Source organism: Fringilla coelebs (assembly GCF_963513975.1).
Source record: "Fringilla coelebs genome assembly, contig: SCAFFOLD_383, whole genome shotgun sequence".
NCBI lineage: Eukaryota > Metazoa > Chordata > Aves > Passeriformes > Fringillidae > Fringilla > Fringilla coelebs.
The window spans coordinates 1-25,688 of record NW_028167242.1 but is presented as its reverse complement, the minus strand read 5'-3'; the positions used below and the strand labels follow the sequence as shown (position 1 = coordinate 25,688).

At 43.2% G+C, this 25,688-nt stretch overlaps 2 protein-coding genes across 2 annotated transcripts; both read left to right on the top strand.

Moving 5' to 3' along the window:
• Positions 1-1,340: 1,340 nt before the first annotated feature.
• On the top strand, positions 1,341-9,912 carry LOC311166101 (uncharacterized protein; the record flags this gene model as incomplete). Its single annotated transcript, XM_084227578.1, is given in 5 exon segments — positions 1,341-1,397; positions 1,400-1,477; positions 1,584-1,712; positions 2,903-3,017; positions 8,619-9,912. Coding segments are annotated over 5 exon segments (642 nt in total). The 3' UTR covers positions 8,882-9,912.
• A 10,698-nt stretch (positions 9,913-20,610) lies between these two features.
• On the top strand, positions 20,611-23,654 carry LOC311166100 (uncharacterized protein; the record flags this gene model as incomplete). Its single annotated transcript, XM_084227577.1, has 2 exons — positions 20,611-20,982; positions 23,454-23,654. Coding segments are annotated over 2 exons (573 nt in total), but the record flags the coding sequence as incomplete, so codon positions are not given.
• Between the last annotated feature and the right edge of the window lie 2,034 nt (positions 23,655-25,688).

Genomic DNA, 25,688 nt, shown 5'->3' with positions numbered 1-25,688 from the left:
ATTCTCCCTTTTTTAACCCAAATTCTCCCTTTTTTACCCAAATTCTCCCTTTTTTCCCCTCAGATTCCCTCACTCACCGCCTTCCCGCCATTTTTCCCCCTCAGCGCTGGCTCCGCCCCCTCGCACGCGACGCCGTTTCCCGCCTTTTTTCCCACCCCTCCCTCCCCTCAGCGCTGGCCACGCCCCCTCCATTCATCCCAACGCTCTTTAAACCCCGCCCCTTATTAAACCACGCCCGTAATTTCCTTAAAAGGACAAAACCACGCCCACAAATTGAACCGTGCCCCGTTATTGACCAGAATACTCTCCAAACCACGCCCCCTCGCTGTTAGCTCCGCCCCTAGGTTTAAACCACGCCCCCCGCTCCCCTCACGGGTGCCCCCCCCTCCCCCACGGCAATTAACGCCCCATTAATTGCTCCCCGTTCGCGTTAATAGCTGACTAATTAACCACCCCGGCCGTGATTAGCGGGTTATTAATTAACTCCCCGCGGCCGGGCGCGAGTCTTAAAGGGGCCGCGGCCGCTTTTCGTTAACCCCTTGTGCTAATCGATGCCGCGGCTGGCTGGTTTGGCGCTAATTAAGGCTCGCCGTAATTAATAACCCAATTAGGGGCTGCTTAATAACCCCCCACGCGCGAACTAATCAACATATCGTATGCTAATTAGCCCCCTCCGCATGCTAATTAACCCTAATTGACATCTTAATTAATCCGTCCACCTTTCCGCGCAGCGCCCCCCCCAACACTCGTTAGGACGCCTTTCCTGCTTAATAATTTATTAGCGCGTTAATTATTTTAATTAAGCACCGCTCATTAATGAGCGTACGGCGAAAAGCGCCGGAGGCGCCTTTAAGATCAAACCCCACCCCTCGCGCGTTCTGATTGGTCAGCTCCGTCGTAGCCCTGCCCATCGTTGCTGATTGGCTGAAGATTAAACACACTTCCGCCCTTACGTGCGTCGCTATTGGTTGTCACTTTCTAATCCCGCCCATTCCGCTGCGATGTCCGTTTTCATTGGTTAACTGCGATGAAGGCAGGCCCACAAACCTATCGCTGTTAGCCGCCGCTTTGCCTCTTCCTCGCGCTGCCATTGGCTGCCGCTCTTCCCGCCTCCCGCCGCTCCGCTGTTTCTATTGGCTTACGCCCTCTTTGGCCCGCCTATCTTTATTCCGATTGGACAGCGCCGCGGGACGAAGCTGCGTTTCTATTCGTAGCTACACCTGTCAGTCAGTGATTGTCGCAGCCGATTGGTTGGCGATGCGTTGTCCCGCCCACGAAGCCTAACGGCGCTCTCTGATTGGCCGCCCCCTCACGGCCCCTCACGGCGCGGGCGGGCGGCCATGGCGGCCATGGCGGCGGCGGCCGGAGGAGCCGCGGCCGGAACCGGGGCGGGCCCGGGGGGTCCCGGAGGAGCCGGGGACCCTTCCCCGCCTTACGGCAACGGCCTGGGAGCGGCGGCGGGTCCGGAGGAGGCGGCGCTGGGCGAAGGGGGGAGCCGGGGCCGGGGCGGGAGCGGCCGCGGAGGGGCCGGGGGAGGGTCGGGAGGGGCGGCGGGGGGAAGCGGGGCCGGGGCCGGAGCCGCCGCCGCTGCCGCCGCCGCCGCCGCCGCCGCCTCAGCGCCGGGGCCGCCTCACGAAGCCGCGGGCGAGGAGCTGGAGGAGGAAGCGGGGCTGGGGGAAGGGGAGGCGGGAGAAGCCGCCATTGAGGACCCGGTGAGTGAGTGAGGGGGGGGAACGGCGGGAAAAAAAGGGCGGGAAAGTGTGAGGGGAGGAAGGGGAAAAGGGGAATAAAAAGGGGAATTGAGGGGAATGTGGGGGGTTTGTGAGGGAAAAGAGGGGGTAAAAGTGGGGATTCGAGGGAAAAGGGGGAATTTGGGGGTAAAATGAGGGGATTTGGGGGTAAAATGGGGAGATTTGGGGGGATAGAAGTGGGAATTTGAGGGGAAAATGGGGGAATTTGTGAGGGAAAAGAGGGGGTAAAAGTGGGGATTTGAGGGGAAAGGGGTAAAAAGGGGAAATTTGGGGTAAAATGGGGAAATTTTGGGGTAAAATGTGGGGCTTTGAAGGATAAAAGGGAATTTGAGGGGATATAATTGGGGATTTAAGGGAAAAGAGGAAGGAAAAGGGACCAAAAGGGGAAATTTGGGGGTAAAATGAGGGGATTTGAGGGGAAAAAGGGAGATTTGAGGGGAAATTGGGGGATTTGTGAGGGAAAAATGGGATTTGAGGGGAAAAGGGGAAATTTGGGGTAAAAAGGGGGGATTTGTGAGGGAAAAGAGGGGATAAAAGTGGGGATTTGATGGAAAAAGGCGTAAAAAGGGGAAATTTAGGGGTAAAATGGGGGGATTTGGGGGAAAAGGGGGAGGAAAAGGGGCAAAAAGGGGAAATTTAGGGGTAAAAAGTGGAATTTTTAGGAGAAAATTGGGGGATTTGTGAGGGAAAAAGGGGGATTTGAGGGGATAGTGGGGATTTGAGGGAAAAAGGGCGAAAAGGGGAAATTTGGGGGTAAAATGAGGGGATTTGAGGGGAAAAAAGGGAATTTGTAAGGGAAAAGGGAGAGGAAAAGGGACAAAAAGGGGAAATTTGGGGGGAAAAAAGTGGATTTGAGGGATAAAATTGGGGATTTGAGGGAAATTTGGGGGTAAAAAGGGAGATTTGAGGGGAAAATGGGGAAATTTGTGAGGGAAAAGTGAGGATTTGATGGAAAAAGGGGCAAAAAGGGGAAATTTGGGGGTAAGAAGAGGAAATTTAGGGGCAAAAAGGGAGATTTTGGGGGAAAATGTAATTTTTTTTGTATATTTTTGCTTCCTGGGTGGATTTTTTCGGGGTTTTTGTATTTTTTCAGGTTCCCAGGTGGATTTTTGGGTTCAATTTTGGTTTTTTTGGTGTTTTTTGCCCCTCAGGAGCTGGAGGCCATCAAGGCCCGGGTGAGGGAGATGGAGGAGGAGGCCGAGAAGCTGAAGGAGCTGCAGAACGAGGTGGAGAAACAGATGAACATGAGCCCCCCCCCGGGCAATGGTGAGGGCCCCAAAACACCCCAAATTCACCCCAAAAAAATTTCACCCCAAGCCCCAAAAAATTCAATCCAAAACCCCCAAAATTCGGCAAAAAATGGGCCAAAATTGGGCAAAAAATGGGTAAAATTGACCCTGAAATGGTCCAAATTCAGCCCAAAATGGCCCAAATTCAACCCAAATCCCCAGAATTTATCCAAAAATGGCCCAAATTCACCTCAAAATGGGCAAAATTCACCAAAAATGGCCCAAATTCAGCCCAAAATGGCCCAAATTCACCCTAAAATCCCCCAAATTCAGCCCAAATCCCCCAAAATAACCCAAAAATTCCCAGAATTTATCAAAAAATGGCCCAGAATTCAACCAAAATGGCCCAAATTGACCCAAAATCACCAATATTTACCCCCAAATTCCCCAAATTCACCCCAAAATGGCCCAAATTCACCCCAAATCCCCAGAATTTAACCAAAAATGGCCCAAATTCAGCCCAAAATCCCCCAAATTCATCCCTAAATGAGCAAAATTCACCAAAAATGGCCCAAAATCCCCTAAATTCACCCCAAAATGGCCCAAATTCACCCCAAAATCCCCCAAATTCGCCCCAAAATGGCCCAAATTCAGCCCAAATTCAGCCCAGAACGAGATGGAGAAACAGATGAACATGAGCCCCCCCCGGGCAATGGTGAGGGCCCCAAAACACCCCAGATTCACCCCAAAAAAATTTCACCCCAAGCCCCAAAAAATTCAATCCAAAATCCCCAAAATTCGGCAAAAAATGGGCCAAAATTGGGCAAAAAATGGGGAAAATTGATCCTTAAATGGCCAAAATTCAGCCCAAAATGGCCCAAATTCACCCCAAATCCCCAGAATTTATCCAAAAATGGCCCAAATTCACCCCAAAATCCTCAAAATTTGGCAAAAAATGGGTAAAATTGACCCTAAAATGGTCAAAATTCAGCCCATAATGGCCCAAATTCAACCCAAATCCCCAGAATTTGACCAGAAATGGCCCAAATTCACCCCAAAAATCCCCAAATTCAGCCCAAAATGGGCAAAATTCATCAAAAATGGCCCAAATTCTGCCTCAAATGGTCCAAATTCACCCCAAATCCCCAGAATTTGACCAGAAATGGCCCAAATTCACCCAAATCCTAACAATTTACCCCAAAATGGCCCAAATTCACCCCAAAATTCCCAGAATTTATCCAAAATTGGCCCAAATTCACCCCAAAATCCCCCAAATTCACCCCAAAATGGCCAAAATTCACCAAAAATGGCTAAAATTCGCCCCAAAATGGCCAAAATTCACCCAAAACTACCCAGAATTTATCCAAAAATGGACCAAATTCAGCCCAAAATCCCCCAAATTCACCCCAAAATGGGCAAAATTCAACAAAAATGGCCTAAATTCACCCCAAAATGCACCAAATTCAGCCCAAAATGGGCAAAATTGACCCCAAAATGGCCCAAATTCAACCCAAATCTCCCAAATTCACCCCAAAATCCCCCAAATTCACCCAAAACCACCCAGAATTTGTCAAAATTGGCCCAAATTCTGCCCAAAATCCCCCAAATTCACCCCAAAATGGCCCAAATTCTGCCCAAAATGGGCAAAATTCACCCCAAAATTCCCCAAATTCACCCCAAATCCCCCAAATTCATCCCTAAATGGGCAAAATTCACCAAAAATGGCCCAAAATCCCCTAAATTCACCCCAAAATGGGCAAAATTCTTCCTCAAATGGCTAAAATTCACCAAAAATGGCCCAAATTCACCTCAAAATGTCCCAAATTCAACCCAAAATGGCCCAAATTCAGCCCAAAATAGGCAAAATTTACCAAAACTGGCCGAAATTCACCCCAAAATCCCCCAAATTCACCCCAAATCCCCCAAATTCACCCCAAAATCCTCCAAATTCACCCAAAATTGGAAAAATTCAGGCCAAAATCCCCCAAATACACCCCAAAATGGCCCAAATTCACCCCAAATCCCCCAAAATAACCCAAAAATTCCCAGAATTTATCCAAAAATGGCCCAAATTCACCCCTAAATGAGCAAAATTCAGCAAAAATGGCTCAAATTCACCCTAAAATCCCCTAAATTTAGCCCTAAATGAGCAATTTTCACCAAAAATGGCCCAAAATCTCCCAAATTCAGCCCAAAATCCCCTAAATTCACCCCAAAATGGACCAAATTCAGCCCAAAATGGGGGAAATTCTTCTTCAAATGGCCAAAATTCACCCCCAAATCCCCTAAATTCACCCCAAATCCCCCAAAATAACCCAAAAATTCCCAGAATTTATTCAAAAATGCCCAGAATTCAACCAAAATGGCCCAAATTCACCCAAAATCACCAAAATTTACCCCCAAATTCACCCCAAAATGGCCCAAGTTCAGCCCAAAATCCCCCAAATTTAGCCCAAAATCCCCCAAATTTACCTTAAACCACTGAAATTCACCCCAAAATGGCCCAAATTCACCCCGAATGCCCCAAATTGGGCAAAAAATGGCCCAAATTCAGCCCAAAATCTCCCAAATTCACCGCAAAATCCCCTAAATTCACCCAAATTCACCCAAAATCCCCAGAATTCACCCCAAATTTCCCAAAAAATTCACAAAAAATCCCCAAAAATTCAAATAAAACCCAAAAATCCCCCCCAATTTTTCCCAAAATCCCCCAAATTTTCCCCCAAACCCCCAAATTTCCCCAAAACCACAAAAAAATCCCCAAAAATTCAAATAAAACCCAAAATTTTGCCCCAAAACCCCAAAATTTCCCCCAAAAAATCCCAAATTTCCCCAAAAATCCCCCAAATTTTCCCAAAATCCCCAGAATTGACCCCAAATTTCCCCAAAACCACAAGAAAAACCTAAAAAAATCACGAAAAATCCCCAAAAATTCAAATAAAACCCCAAATTTTGCCCCAAAACCCCCAAATTTCCCCCCAAAATTCCAAATTTTCCCGGAATTGACCCCAAATTTTATCAAAAATTCACAAAAAATCCCCAAAATCCCCCAAATTTTTCCCCAAATCCCTCCAATTTTCCCCAATTATCCCGAATTTTCCCAAAATCCTCGGAATTGACCCCAAATTTCCCCAAAACCCCAAGAAAAATCCCCAAAAATTCACAAAAAATCCCCAAAAATTCAAATAAAACCCCAAATTTTGCCCCAAAAAATCCCAAATTTCCCCAATTTTCCCCGAATTGACCCCAAATTTTGTCAAAAATCCCAAAAAATTCACAAAAAATCCCCAAAAGTCCTCCAAAAATCCCCAAAAATTCAAATAAAACCCCAAATTTTGCCCCAAAATCCCCAAATTCTGCCCCAAAACCCCCAAATTTCCCCAATTTTCCCAAAATCCCTGGAATTGACCCCAAATATCCCCAAAAATTCACAAAAAATCCCCAAAAATTCAAATAAAACCCCAAATTTTGCCCCAAAAATCCCAAATTTTCACCAATTTTCCCAAAATCCCCGGAATTGACCCGAAATTTCCCCAAAAATTCACAAAAAATCCCAAAAAATTCAAATAAAACCCCAATTTTTTCCCAAAATCTCCCAAACTTTCCCCAAAATCTCTGGAATTCACCCCAAATTTTGTCAAAAACCCCCCAAAAATCCTCCAAAAATTCCCAAAAATTTAAATAAAACCCCAAATTTTCCCAAAATCTCCCAAATTTTTCCCAAAATCCCCAAAACCCCAAGAAAAATCCCCAAAAAATCCCCAAATTTTGCCCCAAAATCCCCAAATTTGCCCTAAAAATCCCCAATTTTTTCCCAAAATCCCCCAAATTTCCCCCAAATTTCCCCAATTTTCCCAAAATGCCCAGAACTGACCCCAAATTTGTGGTTTTGCAGCCGGCCCGGTGATCATGTCCCTGGAGGAGAAGATGGAGGCCTAAAATCCTCCAAATTCACCCCAAAATGGCCCAAATTCACCCAAAATCCCCAGAATTTTCCCAAAATTCCTGGAATTCACCCCAAATTTCCCAAAAAATTCACAAAAATCCCAAAAAATTCACAAAAAATCCCCAAAAATTCACAAAAAGTCCCCAAAAATTCAGAAAAAATCCCCGAAAATTCAAATAAAACCCAAAAATCCCCCAAATTTTGCCCCAAAACCCCCAAATTTGCCCTAAAAATCCCCAAGTTTTTTCCAAAATCCCCCAAATTTTCCCCAAAACCCCCAAATTTTCCCGAATTTTCCCAAAATCCCCGGAACTGACCCCAAATTTGTGGTTTTGCAGCCGGCCCGGTGATCATGTCCCTGGAGGAGAAGATGGAGGCCTAAAATCCCCCAAATTCACCCAAAATCCTCCAAATTCACCCCAAAATCCCCAGAATTTTCCCAAAATCCCTGGAATTCACCCCAAATTTCCCCAAAAATTCACAAAAATCCCAAAAAATTCACAAAAAATCCCAAAAAATCCCCAAAAATTCACAAAAAATCCCCAAAAATTCACAAAAAATCCAAAAAAATCCCCAAAAATTCACAAAAAATCCCCAAATTTTTCCCCAAATCCCCCCAAAACCCCCAAATTTTCCTGAATTTTCCCAAAATCCCCGGAACTGACCCCAAATTTGTGGTTTTGCAGCCGGCCCGGTGATCATGTCCCTGGAGGAGAAGATGGAGGCCTAAAATCCCCCAAATTCACCCAAATTCACCCAAAATCCTCCAAATTCACCCCAAATTTCTCCAATTTCCCCAAAATCCCCAGAATTCACCCGAAATTTCCCCAAAAATTCACAAAAATCCCCAAAAATTCACAAAAATTCCCCAAAAATTCACAAAAAATCCCCGAAAATTCAAATAAAACCCCAAATTTTGCCCCAAAATCCCCAAATTTCCCCCAAAAATCCCAAATTTTCCCTGAATTGACCCCAAATTTTGTCAAAAATCCCCAAAAATTCACAAAAAATCCCCAAAAATTCAAATAAAACCCAAAAATCCCCCAAATTTTTCCCAAAATCCCCCAAATTTTCCTGAATTTTCCCAAAATCCCTGGAATTGACCCCAAATTTCCCCAAAAATTCACAAAAAATCCAAAAAAATCCCCAAAAATTCACAAAAAATCCAAAAAAATCCCCAAAAATTCACAAAAAATCCCCAAATTTTGCCCCAAAATCCCCCAATTTTTTCCCCAAATCCTCCAAATTCACCCCAAATTTCTCCAATTTCCCCAAAATCCCCGGAATTGACCCCAAATTTCCCCAAAAATTCACAAAAATCCCAAAAAATTCACAAAAAATCCCCAAAAATTCACAAAAAATCCCCAAAATTCACAAAAAATCCCCAAAAATTCACAAAAAATTCCCCAAATCCCCCAAATTTTTCCCAAACCCCCCCCAATTTTCCCCCAAACCCCCAAATTTCCCCAATTTTCCCAAAATCCCCGGAATTCACCCCAAATTTCCCCAAAAATTCACAAAAATCCCAAAAAATTCACAAAAAATTCCCAAAAATTCACAAAAAAATCCCCAAAAATTCAAATAAAACCCCAAATTTTGCCCATATTTTTCCCAAAATCCCCCCAAATCCCCCAATTTTTCCCCAATTTTCCCAAAATCTCCAGAACTGACCCCAAATTTGTGGTTTTGCAGCCGGCCCGGTGATCATGTCCCTGGAGGAGAAGATGGAGGCCAACGCCCGCTCCATCTACGTGGGAAACGTAACTGCAGAAAATCACCCAAAATCACCCCAAATTCACCCAAAATTCCTTGAATTCCACCCAAAATCAACCAAAATCGTCCCAATTCCACCCAAAATCCCTGTAAATCCACCCAAAATCCCCCCAAAATCACCCAAAATCACCCCAAAAACTCCTGAATTCCAACCAAAATCCACCCAATTCCACCCAAAATGACCCAAAATGACCCAAAATTCCCCAAATTCCACCCAAAATCCACCCAATTCCACCCAAAATCCACCCAATTCCATCCAAAATGAATCAAAATACCCCAAATTCCACCCAAAACCCACCCAAATCCCCCTGAAATGACCCAAAATCACCCCAAATTCACCCAAAATCACCCCTAAATCCCCTGAATTCCACCCAAAATCACCCAAAATCCACCCAAAATCTGTCCAAAATCCCCCAAAAAGACCCAAAATTACCCAAAATCCCTGAAATTCCACCCAAAATCCACCCAATTCCATCCAAAATGACCCAAAAACCCCCAAATTCCACCCAAAATCCACCCAAATCCCCCTGAAATGACCCAAAATCACCCCAAATTCACCCAAAATCCACCCAAAATGAACCGAAATCCCCAAATTCCACCCAAAATTCCTTGAATTTCACCCAAAATCCACCCAAAACACCCCAAAACCCACCCAAAATCTGCCCAAAATGAACCAAAATGACCCAAAAACCCCCAAATTCCACCCATAATCTGCCCAAAATGACCCAAAATCCACCCAAAATTCCCCCCAAACCCCTAAAATTGCCCAAAATTCCTCAAATTCCACCCAAAATGAACCAAAATCCCCCCAATTCCACCCAAAATGAACCAAAGTCCCCCAAATTCCACCCAAAATGACCCAAAATCCACCCAATTCCACCCAAAATCCACCCAAATGAACCAAAATCCACCAAATTCCACCCAAAATCCACCGAGATCCCCAAATTCCACCCAAAATCTGCCCAAAATGACCCAAAATTGTTTGAATTCCACCCAAAATCTGCCCAAAATGACCCAAAATCCATCCAATTCCACCCAAAATGACCCAAAATCCCTGAAAAATGGGATTTTGGGGGAGTTTTGGGGGAAAAAATGGGAAAAATTGGAATTTTTGAGGGGTTTTTGAAGGAGAAAATGGGAAAAAAGGGGATTTTTTGAGGGGTTTTAGGGGAAAAATGGGAATCCCCGAGCCAATGATATTACCTGGAAAAAGGGGGGGAAAAAATGGAATTTTGGGAGGTTTAGAGGGGAAAAAAAGGGAAAAATTTGGGGTTTTTTAGGGGTTTTGGGAGGAAAATTGGGAAAAATGGAAAAAATCAGGAAGATCCCCGAGCTGATGGTGTTACCTGGGGAAAAGGGGGAAAATTGGGGATTTTGGGAGAAATTTGGGGGGTTTGGGGGAAAATTTGGGGATTTTGGGAGAAATTTGGGGAAAAAATGGGACAAAAAGGAAATTTTGGGGGGTTTTGGGGGGGAAAATGGGGGTTTTTTGGGGGTTTTGGGGGAAAAAATTTGAATTTTTAGGGGTTATGGGGAGAAAAATTCGCATTTTTTAGGGGTTTGGGGGGAAAAATCGAAATTTTTGAGGGGTTTTGGGGGAAAAAAGGGGATTTTAGTGGGGTTTGGGGAAAAATTTGGAATTTTGAGGGGTTTTGGGAGAAATTTCGGGGTTTTTAGGGGGAAAATTGGGAAAAATCAGGGGTTTTTGGGGGTTTTGGGGGAATAATGGGTATTTTGAGGGGGTTTAGGGGAAAAAATGGGATTTTTGAGGGGTTTTGGGGGGAAAATGGGATTTTTTAGGGGTTTTTGGGGAAAAAAATGGGATTTTTGGGGGGGTTTAGGGGGAAAAAATGGGAAAAAAGGGATTTTGGGGAGGTTTTTGGGGAGAAAGTGGGAAAAAATTGGAGTTTTTTAGGGGTTTTGGGGGAAAAATTGGGAAAAATTGTGATTTTTTTTTAGAGGGTTTAGGGGGAAAAAATTGGATTTTTTGAGCGGTTTTAAGGGGGAAAATTGGGATTTTTTAGGTGTTTTGAGGGAAAAATTGGATTTTTTGGGGGGGTTTTAGAGGGAAATTGGGGGTTTTGAGGGGTTCTAAGGGGAAAAATTGGGATTTTTGAGGGGTTTTGGGGGGAAATTTGGGGAAAATGGGACAGCACAGCCCGAGGGGGGCAACAAAGATCCCCGAGCCGATGATGTTACCTGGGGAAAAGGGGAAAAAAATGGGGATTTTGGGAGAAAATTGGGGAAAAAATGGGGATTTTGGGAGAAAATTGGGGGGTTTGGGGAAAAAAAAGGGGATTTTTGGGGGGGTTTTATGCGAAAAATGGGAATTTTTGGGGGGAAAATGGGAAAAAAAGGGGATTTTTTAAGCGATTATGAGGGAAAAATGGGAATTTTTAGGGGTTTTGGGGGAAAAAATGGTAATTTTGAGGAGTTTTGGGAGAAATTTGGGGAAAAAATGGGGATTTTTTGGGGTTTTAGGGGAAAAAATGGGAAGTTTTGGGGGATTTATGGGGAAAAAATGGAAAAAAGGGATTTTGGGGGGTTTGGGGGGAAAAGTTTGGGGGAAATTAGGATTTTTTTAAAGGTTTTGGGGGAAAATGGGAATTTTGAGGAGTTTGGGGGGAAAGTTGAGATGTTTAGGGTTTTTTGGGGGAAATTTGGGGGAAGAAGGGAGATTTTTGGGGGTTTAGGTGAGAAAATTGGGAAAAAATCAGGATTTTTGGGGGGTTTTGGGGGAAAATCAGGGGATTTTAGGGGAAAAACTGGGGGTTTTGGGGAAAAAATTGGGGAAAATAGGGATTTTTTTAGAGATTTTGGGGGAAAAATGGGAATTTTAAGGGGTTTGGGGGGAAATTTGGAGAAAATGTGGATTTTTTTAGGGGGTTTGGGGGTAAAAAATGAATTTTTAAGGGGTTTTGGGGAGAAAATGGGAATTTTGGGGGGAAATTGGGGATTTTAGGGAAAAATTGGGGAAAAAATGGGGATTTTGGGAGAAAATTGGGGGGTTTGGGGAAAAAAAAGGGGATTTTTGGGGGGGTTTTATGCGAAAAATGGGAATTTTTGGGGGGAAAATGGGAAAAAAAGGGGATTTTTTAAGCGATTATGAGGGAAAAATGGGAATTTTTAGGGGTTTTGGGGAAAAAATGGGAATTTTGAGGAGTTTTGGGGGAAATTTGGGGAAAAAATGGGGATTTTTTGGGGTTTTAGGGGAAAAAATGGGAAGTTTTGGGGGATTTATGGGGAAAAAAATGGAAAAAAAGGGATTTTGGGGGGTTTGGGGGGAAAAGTTTGGGGGAAATTGGGATTTTTTTAAAGGTTTTGGGGGAAAATGGGAATTTTGAGGAGTTTGGGGGGAAAGTTGAGATGTTTAGGGTTTTTTGGGGGAAATTTGGGGGAAGAAGGGAGATTTTTTTGGGGGTTTAAGTGAGAAAATTGGGAAAAAATCAGGATTTTTGGGGGTTTTGGGGGAAAATCAGGGGATTTTAGGGGAAAAACTGGGGGTTTTGGGGAAAAAATTGGGGAAAATAGGGATTTTTTTAGAGATTTTGGGGGAAAAATGGGAATTTTAAGGGGTTTGGGGGGAAATTTGGAGAAAATCAGGATTTTTTTTAGGGGGTTTGGGGGTAAAAAATGAATTTTTAAGGAGTTTTGGGGAGAAAATGGGAATTTTGGGGGAAATTTGGGGGGTTTGGGGGAAATTTGGAGCAGTTTGGGGGAAATTGGGGGAAAAAAGGGGATTTTTGCGGGGTTTTGGGGGAAAAAATTGGGATTTTTCAGGGGTTTTGGGGGAAAAAATTGGAATTTTTTAGGGGTTTTGGGGAAAAAAATGGGGAAAAAAAGGAGATTTGGGGGGGTTGGGGGGAAATCAGAGATTTCGGGGGGAATTGGGGAAAATTTGGGGGGTTTGGGGCAAAAAGTTGGAATTTGGGGCAAATTTGGGCGAATTTGGGGCAATTTTGGGGTGAATTTGGGGCAATTTGGGGTGAATTTGGGGCAATTTGGGCAAATTTGGGGCATTTTGAGTGAATTTGGGGCAATTTTGGGTGAATTTGGGGCGATTTTGGGTGAATTTGGGTCAATCTTTGCGACTTTGGGGCAATTTTGGGGCAGTTTTGGGGCTTTTGGGGCAATTTTGGGTGAATTTGAGGCAATTTTGGGTGAATTTGAGGCAATTTTGGGTGAATTTGGGGCTTTTGGGGCAGTTTTGGGTGAATTTGAGGCAATTTGGGGCAATTTTGGCAAATTTGGGGCAATTTTGGGGTGATTTTGGTTGATTTGGGGCAATTTTGGGTGAATTTGGGGCAATTTTGGGTGAATTTGGCGACTTTGAGGCAATTTTGGGTGAATTTGGGGCAATTTTGGGGCTTTTGGGGCAATTTTGGGTGAATTTGGGGCAATTTTGGGGCAATTTTGGGTGAATTTTGGGTGAACTTGGGGCAATTTGGGGTGAATTTGGGGCAATTTGGGGTGAATTTGGGGCATTTGGGGCAATTTTGGGTGAATGTGGGGCAATTTTGGGGCGATTTTGGTTGATTTGGGGCAATTTGGGGCATTTTGGGTGATTTGGGGGCAATTTTGGTTGAATTTGAGGCAATTTTGGGTCAATTTGGGTCAATTTTGGGTCAATTTTGGGTCAATTTTGGGACTTTTTGCCTGCAAAAACTCCCAGACCCTCAAAGAACCCCGAACATTCCTGACAAATTTTGGGTGAATTTCTCTCAAATTAAAGCAAAACTTTTTCACTCCCTGGATGGGAAAAACTCCCCGAGGGTGATTTTGGGTCGAATTCGGGCGATTTTGGGACAATCCCGGCAATTCTGGGAGGGATTTGAGGATTTTGGGGCCGTTTTAGGGGGAATCCCGACGGTCGATTTTAAAGGGGGGGGTCCCGCCTGTTTATTTGGGTTAAAAAACCCCAAAATCCTCTCAAAACCCCCCAAAAACCCCAAAAATTCTTCAACCACCCCAAAATCTGATGCAAACCTAAAAAATTTTGACGTTCCCACCCCAAACCCGCCGGAATTTTGGGGGAAAATCCCCAAAATCCCTCCCGGAGGGGGATCCCGAGGGCCAACAGGGAGGGGAAAAAAAATCGAAATAAACCAAAAATCGCGATTTTTAAAGCGATTTTTGAGGCGATTTTGGGGCGGTTTTGGGGTTTTTGGGGTTTTTGGGGAGGGGTTTGAAGGATTTTGGGGTTTTTGGGGTTTTTTTGGGGGGGTTTTGGGGTGGTCAGGACTCACCCACGATGATCCCGCAGGCGCTGAGGAGCCCGATCTCCTTTTTCAAAGCCACTCCTCCCTCCTCTTCCTCCTCTTCCTCTCCTCCTTTTTTTGGGGCTTTTTCGGGGTTTTTGGTGCCCATCGGGATTTGGGGTGAAAAAAATGAGAAAATCGGGGGTTAAATGGGGAGAAATTTGATTTTTTTGGGGTTTTTTTAAGGGGAGGAGGATGAGGAAGGAGAGAGGGAACCCCCCCGGGATCCTTGGGGGTGACCTTCGGCCTCGCCGGGGCTGGACTTTGCCAGCAGGAGGAGGAGGAGGAGGAGGAGGAGAGAAAAAAAAAGGAGGGAGGGGTGAAAATGAAAATAAAAAAAAATAAATAGAAAATAAATTTTAAAAAATGACTCTGAAAAGAGGAGAAATGAGGTCAAAAGTGGAGGGGGAAAGGGATAAAAGTGGAGGAAAATGGGTAAAAGTGGCATAAAAGTGGAGTAAAACTGATTAAAATGGTATAAAAGTGGAATAAAATGGAATAAAATGACACAAAAGTGGAATAAAACTGATGAAAATCACAGAAAAGTGGAGTAAAATGGGTAAAAGTGGCATAAAAGTGGAGTAAAACTGATCAAAATGACACAAAAGTGGAATAAAATGGATCAAAATGGCACAAAAGTGGAGTAAAACTGATGAAAATGACACAAAAGTGGAATAAAATTGTTTAAAATGACACAAAAATGGAATAAAACTGATAAAAATCACAGAAAAGTGGAATAAAATGGATCAAAATGGCATAAAAATGGAGTAAAACTGATCAAAATGGCATAAAAGTGGAATAAAATCGTTTTAAATGGCAGAAAAATGGAATAAAATTGATAAAAATGACACGAAATTGGCATAAAATGGTTCAAAATGACATAAAAGTGACATAAAATTGATGAAAATGCCACAAAAGTGACATAAAATGGAATAAAATGGCAAAAAAGTGGAATAAAATGGTTTAAAATGGCAGAAAAGTGGCAAAAAATGGATCAAAATGCCAGAAAAGTGGAATAAAATGGATCAAAATGGCACAAAAATGGAATAAAACTGATAAAAATCACAGAAAATGGCATAAAATGGATCAAAATGACACAAAAATGGCATAAAGTGGATTAAAATGGCACAAAAATTGAATAAAATTGATGAAAATCACACCAAAGTGACATAAAATGGAATAAAATGGCATAAAAGTGGAATAAAGTGGTTTAAAATGGCAGAAAAGTGCAAAAAAATGGAATAAAATGGATGAAAATGACACAAAAATAGAATAAAATGGATCAAAATTACACAAAAATGGAATAAAATTGATGAAAATTACACAAAAGTGGCATAAAATGGTTCAAAATGGCACAAAAGTGGAATAAAACAAATGAAAATCACAGAAAAGTGGCATAAAGTGGATTAAAATGGCACAAAAGTGGCAAAAAAATGGAATAAAATGCCAGAAAAATTGAATAAAATGGTTCAAAATGCCAAAAAAGTGGAATAAAATGGTTCAAAATGGCACAAAAGTGACATAAAATGGATCAAAATGGCACAAAAATGAAATAAAACTGATAAAAATCACAGAAAAGAGGCATAAAATGGTTCAAAATGGCACAAAAGTGGCAAAAAATGGAATAAAATGCCCCAAAAGTGACATAAAGTGGATTAAAATGGCACAAAAATGGAATAAAATTGATGAAAATCACACAAAAGTGACATAAAATGGAATAAAATGGCACAAAAGTGGAATAAAATGGTTTAAAATGGCAGAATAGTGGCAAAAATGGAATAAAATGGATGAAAATGACACAAAAATAGAATAAAATGGTTTAAAGTGACACAAAAGTGGACTAAAACTGATAAAAATCACAGAAAAGTGGAATAAAATGGTTCAAAATATCAAAAAAGTGACATAAAATGGATCAAAATGGCACAAAAATGGAATAAAATTGATAAAAATCACAGAAAAGAGGAATAAAATGGCTCAAAATGACACAAAAGTGGAAAAAACAAATGAAAATCACAGAAAAGTGACATTAAAGGGATCAAAATGTCCAAAAAGTGGAATAAAATGGTTCAAAGTGGCAAAAAAATGGAATAAAATGCCACAAAAGTGACATAAAATGGATCAAAATGCCACAAAAATGACATAAAATGGTTCAAATTGTTTAAAAAGTGGAGTAAAATGGATCAAAATGACAGAAAAATGGAATGAAATTGATGAAAATGACACAAAAATGGAATAAAACTGATAAAAATCACAGAAAAGTGACATAAAATGGTTCAAAATGCCCCAAAAGTGGCATAAAGTGGATTAAAATGGCACAAAAATGGAATAAAATTGATGAAAATGACACAAAAGTGGCATAAAATGGAATAAAATTGATGAAAATGACAGAAAAGTGGAATAAAATGGTTCAAAATGGCACAAAAGAGGCAAAAAATTGAATAAAATGCCAGAAAAATTGAATAAAATGGTTCAAAATGTCCAAAAAGTGGAATAAAATGGTTCAAAATATCAAAAAAGTGACATAAAATGGATCAAAATGGATCAAAAATGGAATAAAGCTGATAAAAATCACAGAAAAGAGGAATAAAATGGTTTAAAATGGCAAAAAAGTGGCAAAAAATTCAATAAAATACCAGAAAAGTGGAATAAAATGGTTCAAAATGCCAAAAAAGTTACATAAAATGGTTCAAAATGGAACAAAAGTGGCAAAAAATGGAATAAAATGCCAGAAAAGTGGAATAAAATGGATCAAAATGGCATAAAAATGGAACAAAACAAATCAAAATCACAGAAAAGTTACATAAAATGGATCAAAATGGCACAAAAGTGGAATAAAACTGATAAAAATCACAGAAAAGTGGAATAAAATGGTTAAAAATGGCATAAAAGTGGCAAAAAATGGAATAAAATGCCAGAAAAATTGAATAAAATGGTTCAAAATGCCAAAAAAGTGGAATAAAATAGTTCAAAATATCAAAAAAGTGACATAAAATGGATCAAAAATGGAATAAAACTGATAAAAATCACAGAAAAGTGGCATAAAATGGTTCAAAATGGCACAAAAGTGGCAAAAAATGGAATAAAATGCCCCAAAATTGACATAAAGAGGATCAAAATGCCATAAAATTGACATAAAGTGGAATAAAATGACACAAAAGTGACATAAAATCGATCAAAATGCCATAAAAGTTACATAAAATGGAAGTGACAGAAAAGTGATATAAAGTGGATCAAAATGCCACAAAAATGACATAAAGTGGAATAAAATGCCAGAAAAGTGGGATAAAATGGATCAAAATGCCACAAAAGTTACATAAAGTGGATCAAAATAACACAAAAGTGACATAAAGTGGAATAAAACGACACAAAAGTGACATAAAATCGATCAAAATGGCTCAAAACCACATAAAAGTTACATAAAATGGATCAAAATCACACAAAAGTGACATAAAATGGATCAAAATCACACAAAAGTGACATAAAATGGATTAAAATGCCACAAAAGTGCCCCAAAATCACTCAAAAAAACCCCAAAAGTGACCCCGGACTCCTCAAGTGCCCCAAAATCGCCTAAAACTGCCCCAAAATAAACCCAGAAATGCCCCAAAATGCCTCAATTTTGATCAAATCTCCTAAAAAGAACCTAAAAAGCACCTCAGACCACTCCTAAAAACCCCAAATCCTCCAAAAAGCCCCAAAACTCCTCAGAAAATTTCAAAAATCCCCTCAGAAAATTCCCAAAATTCACCAAAATCTCCTCAGAAAACACGAAAATCCCCCAAAACCCCCAAATCTCCTCAGGAGATCCTCAAATATTCAAAAAAACCCCAAATCTCCTCATAGAACCTCAAAATTCCCTCATAAAACCTCGAAATCTCCTCATAAAACCCAAAATTTCCCTCGTGGAGGTCTAAAATCGTTTCATAAAACCCCGAAATCCTCCTAAAACCCCCAAATTTCCTCAAAAAACCACAAAATTCCCTCACGGATTTCATAAATCTCTTGGGAGAACCCAAAAATCTCCTCATAAAACCCCAAAATCTCCTCATAAACCCCCCAGATTTCCTCATAAAACCCCAAAATTCCCCCACAGCTCCTCCAAAATCCTTCACGGAAACCCAAAATCTCCTCACAAAACCTCCAAATTCCCTCATAAAACCATAAAATTCCCTCACAAAACCTCAAAATTCCCTCATAAAACCTTGAAATTCCCTCATAAAACCCAAAATTTCCCTCGTGTAGGCCTAAAATCGCCTCATAAAACCCCAAAATCCTCCTAAAACTCCCAAATTTCCTCAAAAAAAACCAAAATTCCCTCATGGATTTATTAAATCTCCTGGAAGATCCCAAAATCTACTCATAAAACCCCAAAATCTCCTCATAAAACCTCGAAATTCCCTCATAAAACCTTGAAATTCCCTCACAAAACCCCAAAATCTCCTCATAAAACCCAAAATTTCCCTCGTGGAGGCCTAAAATCGCCTCATAAAACCCCCAAATTTCCTCAAAAAACCACAAAATTCCCTCATGGATTTCTTAAATCTCTTGGGAGAACCCAAAAATCTCCTCATAAAACCCCAAAATCTCCTTATAAAACCTCGAAATTCCCTCATAAAACCCCAAAATTCCCCCACAGCTCCTCCAAAATCCTTCACAGAAACCCAAAATCTCCTCATAAAACCTCGAAATTCCCTCACAAATCCTCGAAATTCCCTCATAAAACCCCAAAATTTCCTTCTTAAAACCCCAAAATTCCCTCACAAAACCTCGAAATTTCCCTCGTAGAGGCCTAAAATCACCTCATAAAACCCCCAAATTTCCTCAAAAAACCACAAAATTCCCTCATGGATTTCTTAAATCTCTTGGGAGAACCCAAAAATCTCCTCATAAAACCCCAAAATCTCCTCACAAAACCCCAAATTCCCTCATAAAACCCCAAAATTCCCTCACAGCTCCTCCAAAATCCTTCACAGAAACCCAAAATCTCCTCATAAAACCTCGAAATTCCCTCACAAAACCTCAAAATTCCCTCATAAAACCCTAAAAATTCCTTCTTAAAACCCCAAAATTCCCCCACAGCTCCTCCAAAATCCTTCACAGAAACTCAAAATCTTCTCATAAAACCTCGAAATTCCCTCACAAAACCTCAAAATTTCCTCACAAAACCTCGAAATCTCCTCATAAAACCCCCAAATCCCCCACAGCCTCCCCCACTCCCCTCAGATCCCCCCAAAACCCCAGGAATTCCCTCCCCTGCCGCCTTCCACCCCAAATTCCCTCTTTTATTTTACAAATTCTCCCTTTTTTCACCCTAATTCCTCCTTTTTTCACCCAAATTCCTCCTTTTTTCACCCAAATTCCCTCTTTTTCCCCTCAGATTTCCCCACTCACCGCCTTCCCGCCATTTTCCCCCCTCAGCGCTGGCTCCGCCCCCTCGCACGCGACGCCGTTTCCCGCCTTTTTTCTCACCCCGCCCTCCCCTCAGCGCTGGCCACGCCCCCTCCATTCATCCCTACGCTCCTTAAACCCCGCCCCTTATAAAACCACGCCCATAATTTCCTTAAAAGGACAAAACCACGCCCACAATTCGAACCATGCTCCCCTATTGCCCATAATACGCTCTAAACCACGCCCCCTCGCTGTTAGCTCCGCCCCTAGGTTTAAACCACGCCCCCCGCTCCCCTCACGGGTGCCCCCCCCTCCCCCACGGCAATTAACGCCCCATTAATTGCTCCCCGTTCGCGTTAATAGCTGACTAATTAACCACCCCGGCCGTGATTAGCGGGTTATTAATTAACTCCTCGCGGCCGGGCGCGAGTCTTAAAGGGGCCGCGGCCGCTTTTCGTTAACCCCTTGTGCTAATCGATGCCGCAGCTGGCTGGTTTGGCGCTAATTAAGGCTCGCCGTAATTAATAACCCAATTAGGGGCTGTCTAATTACCCCCCACGCGCGAACTAATCAACATATCGTATGCTAATTAGCCCCCTCCGCATGCTAATTAACCCTAATTAACATCTTAATTAATCCGTCCCCCTTTCCGCGCAGCGCCCCCCCAACCCTCGTTAGGACGCCTTTCCTGCTTAATAATTTATTAGCGCGCTAATTATTTTAATTAAGCGCCGCTCATTAATGAGCGTACGGAGAAAAGCGGCGGAGGCGCCTTTAAGATCAAACCCCACCCCCCGCGCGTTCTGATTGGTCAGCTCCGTCGTAGCCCTGCCCATCGTTGCTGATTGGCTGAAGATTTAACACACTTCCGCCCTTACGTGCGTCGCTATTGGTTGTCACCTCCTAATCCCGCCCATTCCGCTGCGATGTCCGTTTTCATTGGTTAACTGCGATGAAGGCAGGCCCAGCAGCCTATCGCTGTTAGCCGCCGCTTTGCCTCTTCCTCGCGCTGCCATTGGCTGCCGCTCTTCCCGCCTCCCGCCGCTCCGCTGTTTCTATTGGCTTACGCCCTCTTTGGCCCGCCTATCTTTATTCCGATTGGACAGCGCGGCGCGACGAAGCTGCGTTTCTATTCGTCGCTACACCTGTCAGTCAGTGATTGTCGCAGCCGATTGGTTGGCGATGTGTTGTCCCGCCCACGAAGCCTAACGGCGCTCTCTGATTGGCCGCCCCCTCACGGCCCCTCACGGCGCGGGCGGGCGGCCATGGCGGCCATGGCGGCGGCGGCCGGAGGAGCCGCGGCCGGAACCGGGGCGGGCCCGGGGGGTCCCGGAGGAGCCGGGGACCCTTCCCCGCCTTACGGCAACGGCCTGGGAGCGGCGGCGGGGCCGGAGGAGGCGGCGCTGGGCGAAGGGGGGAGCCGGGGCCGGGGCGGGAGCGGCCGCGGAGGGGCCGGGGGAGGGTCGGGAGGGGCGGCGGGGGGAAGCGGGGCCGGGGCCGGAGCCGCCGCCGCTGCCGCCGCCGCCGCCGCCGCCGCCTCAGCGCCGGGGCCGCCTCACGAAGCCGCGGGCGAGGAGCTGGAGGAGGAAGCGGGGCTGGGGGAAGGGGAGGCGGGAGAAGCCGCCATTGAGGACCCGGTGAGTGAGTGAGGGGGGGGAACGGCGGGAAAAAAAGGGCGGGAAAGTGTGAGGGGAGGAAGGGGAAAAGGGGAATAAAAAGGGGAATTGAGGGGAATGTGGGGGGTTTGTGAGGGAAAAGAGGGGGTAAAAGTGGGGATTTGAGGGAAAAGGGGGGGAAAAGTGGAAATTTGGGGTAAAATGAGGGGATTTGGGGGTAAAATGGGGAGATTTGGGGGGATAGAAGTGGGAATTTGAGGGGAAAATGGGGGAATTTGTGAGGGAAAAAAGGGGGTAAAAGTGGGGATTTGAGGGGAAGGGGGAGGAAAAGTGGAAATTTAGGGGTAAAATGAGGGAATTTGAGGGTAAAATGAGGGGATTTGAGGGGAAAAGGGGAGATTTGAGGGGATAAAAGTGGGGATTTGAGGGAAATGGGGGAGGAAAAGGGACAAAAAGGGGAAATTTGGGGGTAAAATGGGGAAATTTGGGGGTAAAATGAGGAAATTTGAAGGGAAAAAGGAGATTTGAGGGGAAAATGGGGGAAATTATGAGGGAAAAGTGAGGATTTGAGGGAAAAAGGGGCAAAAAGGGGAAATTTGGGGGTAAAATGGGGGATTTGAGGGGAAAAAAGGAGTTTTAGGGGAAAATTGGGGGATTTGTGAGGGAAAAATGGGATTTGAGGGATAAAAGTGGGGATTTGAGGGAAAAAGGGGGAGGAAAAGGGGCAAAAAGGGGAAATTTGGGGGTAAAATGGGGAAATTTGGGGGTGAAATGAGGGGATTTGAAGGATAAAAGGGAATTTGAGGGGATAAAAGTGGGGATTTGAGGGAAAAGGGGGAGGAAAAGGGGAAATTTAGGGGTAAAATGAGGAAATTTGAGGGGAAAAAGGGAGATTTGAGGGGAAAATTGGGGAATTTGTGAGGGAAAAGTGAGGATTTGAGGGAACAAGGAGCAAAAAGGGGAAATTTGGGGGTAAAATGGGGAAATTTGGGTGTAAAATGAGGGGATTTGAGGGGAAAAAAGGAGTTTTTAGGGGAAAATGGGAGAATTTGTGAGGGAAAAGGGGATTTGAGGGGATAAAAATGGGGATTTGAGGGGAAAAAAGGAGTTTTTAGGGGAAAATGGGGGGATTTGTGAGGGAAAAATGGGATTTGAGGGGATAAAAGTGGGGATTTGAGGGAAAAGGGGGAGGAAAAGGGGAACTTTGGGGGTAAAATGTGGAAATTTGAGGGGAAAAGGGAGATTTGAGGGAAAAATTGGGGAATTTGTGAGGGAAAAGTGAGGATTTGAGGGGAAAAGGGGCAAAAAGGGGAAATTTGGGGTAAAATGGGGGAATTTGGGGGTAAAATGGGGGAATTTGAGGGGAAAAAAGGGAATTTGTGAGGGAAAAGGGGGAGGAAAAGGGACAAAAAGGGGAAATTTGGGGTAAAATGGGGAAATTTGGGGGTAGAATGGGGGAATTTGAGGGGAAAAAAGGGAATTTGAGGGATAAAAGTTGGAATTGGAGGGATAAAAGTGGAGATTTGAGGGGAAAACTGAATAAAAGTGGGAATTCAACGATAAAAACGGGAATTTGAGAGGAAAAAAGGGAATTTTTAGGAAAAAAAGGGAATTTGGAGGGGCAAAAAGGGAATTTTTAGGAAAAAAAGGGAATTTGGAGGGGAAAAAAGGGAATTTGGAGGGGTAAAATTGGGAATTTGGGAATAAAAGCGGGGATTTGAGGGAAAAAAATCAGAAATTAAGAGCTAAAAGTGGGAAAAAAGATTTTTTTAGGGGATAAAAAAGAGAATTAGGCTGATAAAAGTGGGAAATTAAGAAATAAAATGGAAATTTAGGGGATAAAAAAGAGAATTTGAGGGATAAAAGTGGAAAAAATCTGAATTTTGGAGGATTTCATTTGGTTTTTTGCTTCCAAGGTGGAACTTTTTGGGTTTTTTGCTGTTCCCAGGTGGAATTTTGGAGGTTTTATTTTGGTTTTTTTGGAAATTTTTCCTTTTTTTCCATTTTTGGGGCTTTTTAGGTGATTTTGGGGTGGTTTTTGCTGCATTTTTGGGGTTTTTTTTGTATTTTTTTGCTTCCTGGGTGGATTTTTTCGGGGTTTTTGGATTTTTGAGGTTCCCAGGTGGATTTTTGGGTTCAATTTTGGGTTTTTTTGGTCTTTTATCCCCAGGAGCTGGAGCCCATCAATGCCTGGATGGAGAAAATTGGGAATTTTGGGGTTTTTTTTAATTCCCAGGTGGATTTTTAGGCCGAATTTCAACAATTTTGTGCTTTTAGAGCAGAATTTGATTTTTCCTGCTTGAAATTTTTCCATTTTTTCCATTTTTTGGGGCTTTTTAGGTGATTTTGGGAGGTTTTTGTTGCATTTTTGGGGTTTTTTTTGTATTTTTTTGGTTCCTGGGTGGATTTTTTCGGGGTTTTTGGATTTGTTGAGGTTCCCAGGTGGATTTTTGGGTTCAATTTTGGCTTTTTTGGTGTTTTTCCCCCCTCAGGAGCTGGAGGCCATCAAGGCCCGGGTGAGGGAGATGGAGGAGGAGGCCGAGAAGCTGAAGGAGCTGCAGAACGAGGTGGAGAAACAGATGAACATGAGCCCCCCCCCGGGCAATGGTGAGGGCCCCAAAACACCCCAGATTCACCCCAAAAAAATTTCACCCCAAGCCCCAAAAAATTCAATCCAAAACCCCCGAAATTCGGCAAAAAATGGCCTCAAAATGGCCAAAATTCACCCAAAACCACCCAGAATTTATCCAAAAATGGACCAAATTCAGCCTAAATCACCCAAATCCACCCCAAAACCCCTAAATTCACCCCAAAATCCCCTTAATTTACCCAAAAATGACCCAAATTCAGCTCAAAATGGCCCAAATTCACCCCAAATCCCCTAAATTTACCCAAAATGGCCAAAATTCACCCTAAAATGGCTCAAATTCACCCCAAAATGGACCAAATTTACCCTAAATCCCCCAAATTCAGCCCCAAATGGCCCAAATTCACCCCAAAATCCCCCAAATTCAACCCAAAATGGGCAAAATTCAACAAAAATGGCCCAAAATCCTCCAAATTCAGCCCAAAATCCCCCAAATTCACCCCTAAATGGGCAAATTTCAGCCCAAAATGGGCTAAATTCACCCCAAAATCCCCCAAATTCACCCCAAATCCCCCTAAATAACCAAAAAATTCCCGGAATTTATCCAAAAATGGCCCAAATTCAACCAAAATGGCCCAAATTCACCCCCAAAATCCCCCAAATTCAGCCCAAAATCCCCCTAGTTCACCCAGAAATGTCCCAAATTCAGCCCCAAATCCCTCAAATTCACCCCAAAATGGCCCAAATTCACCCCAGAATCCCCCAAATTCACCCCAAACCCCCAGAATTTAACCAAAAATGGCCCAAATTGGCCCCAAATCCCCCAAATTCACCAAAAAATGCCCCAAATTTACCCAAAACCACCTGAAATTCAGCCCAAAATGGCCCAAATTCAGCCCAAATTCAGCCCAGAACGAGGTGGAGAAACAGATGAACATGAGCCCCCCCCCGGGCAATGGTGAGGGCCCCAAAACACCCCAAATTCACCCCAAAATCCAGCCCAAAAAATACACCCCGAAATTCAGCCCAAAACCCCCAAAATTCGGCAAAAAATGGGCCAAAATTGGGCAAAAAATGGGGAAAATTGATCCTAAAATGGCCAAAATTCTGCCCAAAATGGGCAAAATTCAACCCAAATGGCCCAAATTCACCCCAAATCCCCCAAATTCACCCCAAAATGGGCCAAATTGACCCCAAAATGGCCCAAATTCACCCCAAAATCCCCTAAATTCATCCTAAAATGGCCCAAATTCAGCCCAAAATTCCCAAAATTCACCCCAAAATGGCCAAAATTCAGCCAAAAATACAAAAAATTCACCCTATAATGGCCTAAATTCACCCCAAAATGGCCCAAATTCACCAAAAATGGCCAAATTCACCTCAAAATGGCCCAAATTCACCCCAAAATGGGCAAAATTAATCCCAAATTCCCCCAAATTCAGCCCAAAATGGGCAAAATTCAACAAAAATGGCCCAAATTCAGCCCCAAATGGACCAAATTCATCCTAAATAGTCAAAATTCACCCAAAACTACCCAGAATTTTTCCAAAAATGGACCAAATTCACCAAAAATGGCCCAAATTCACCCAAAACCACTCAGAATTTATCAAAAAATGGCCCAAATTCACCCAAAATCCCCCAAATTCACCCCAAAATCCCCTAAATTTACCCAAAAATGACCCAAATTCAGCCCAAAATGGCCCAAATTCACCCCAAAATGGGCAAAATTCAACAAAAATGGCCCAAATTCACCCCAAAATGGCCCAAATTCACCCCAAAATCCCCCAAATTCAGCCCAAATTCAGCCCAGAACGAGGTGGAGAAACAGATGAACATGAGCCCCCCCCCGGGCAATGGTGAGGGCCCCAAAACACCCCAAATTCACCCCAAAAAAATTTCACCCCAAGCCCCAAAAAATTCACTCCAAAACCCCCAAAATTCAGCAAAAAATGGGCAAAATTCAGCCCAAAATGGGCAAAATTGACCCTAAATGGCCCAAATTCAACCCAAATTCACCCCAAAATGGGTAAAATTCACCAAAAATGGCCCAAATTCAACCCAAATCCCCCAAATTCATCCCAAAATGGCCCAAAATCCCCCAAATTCACCCCAAAATGGCCAAAATTCACCCCAAAATGGC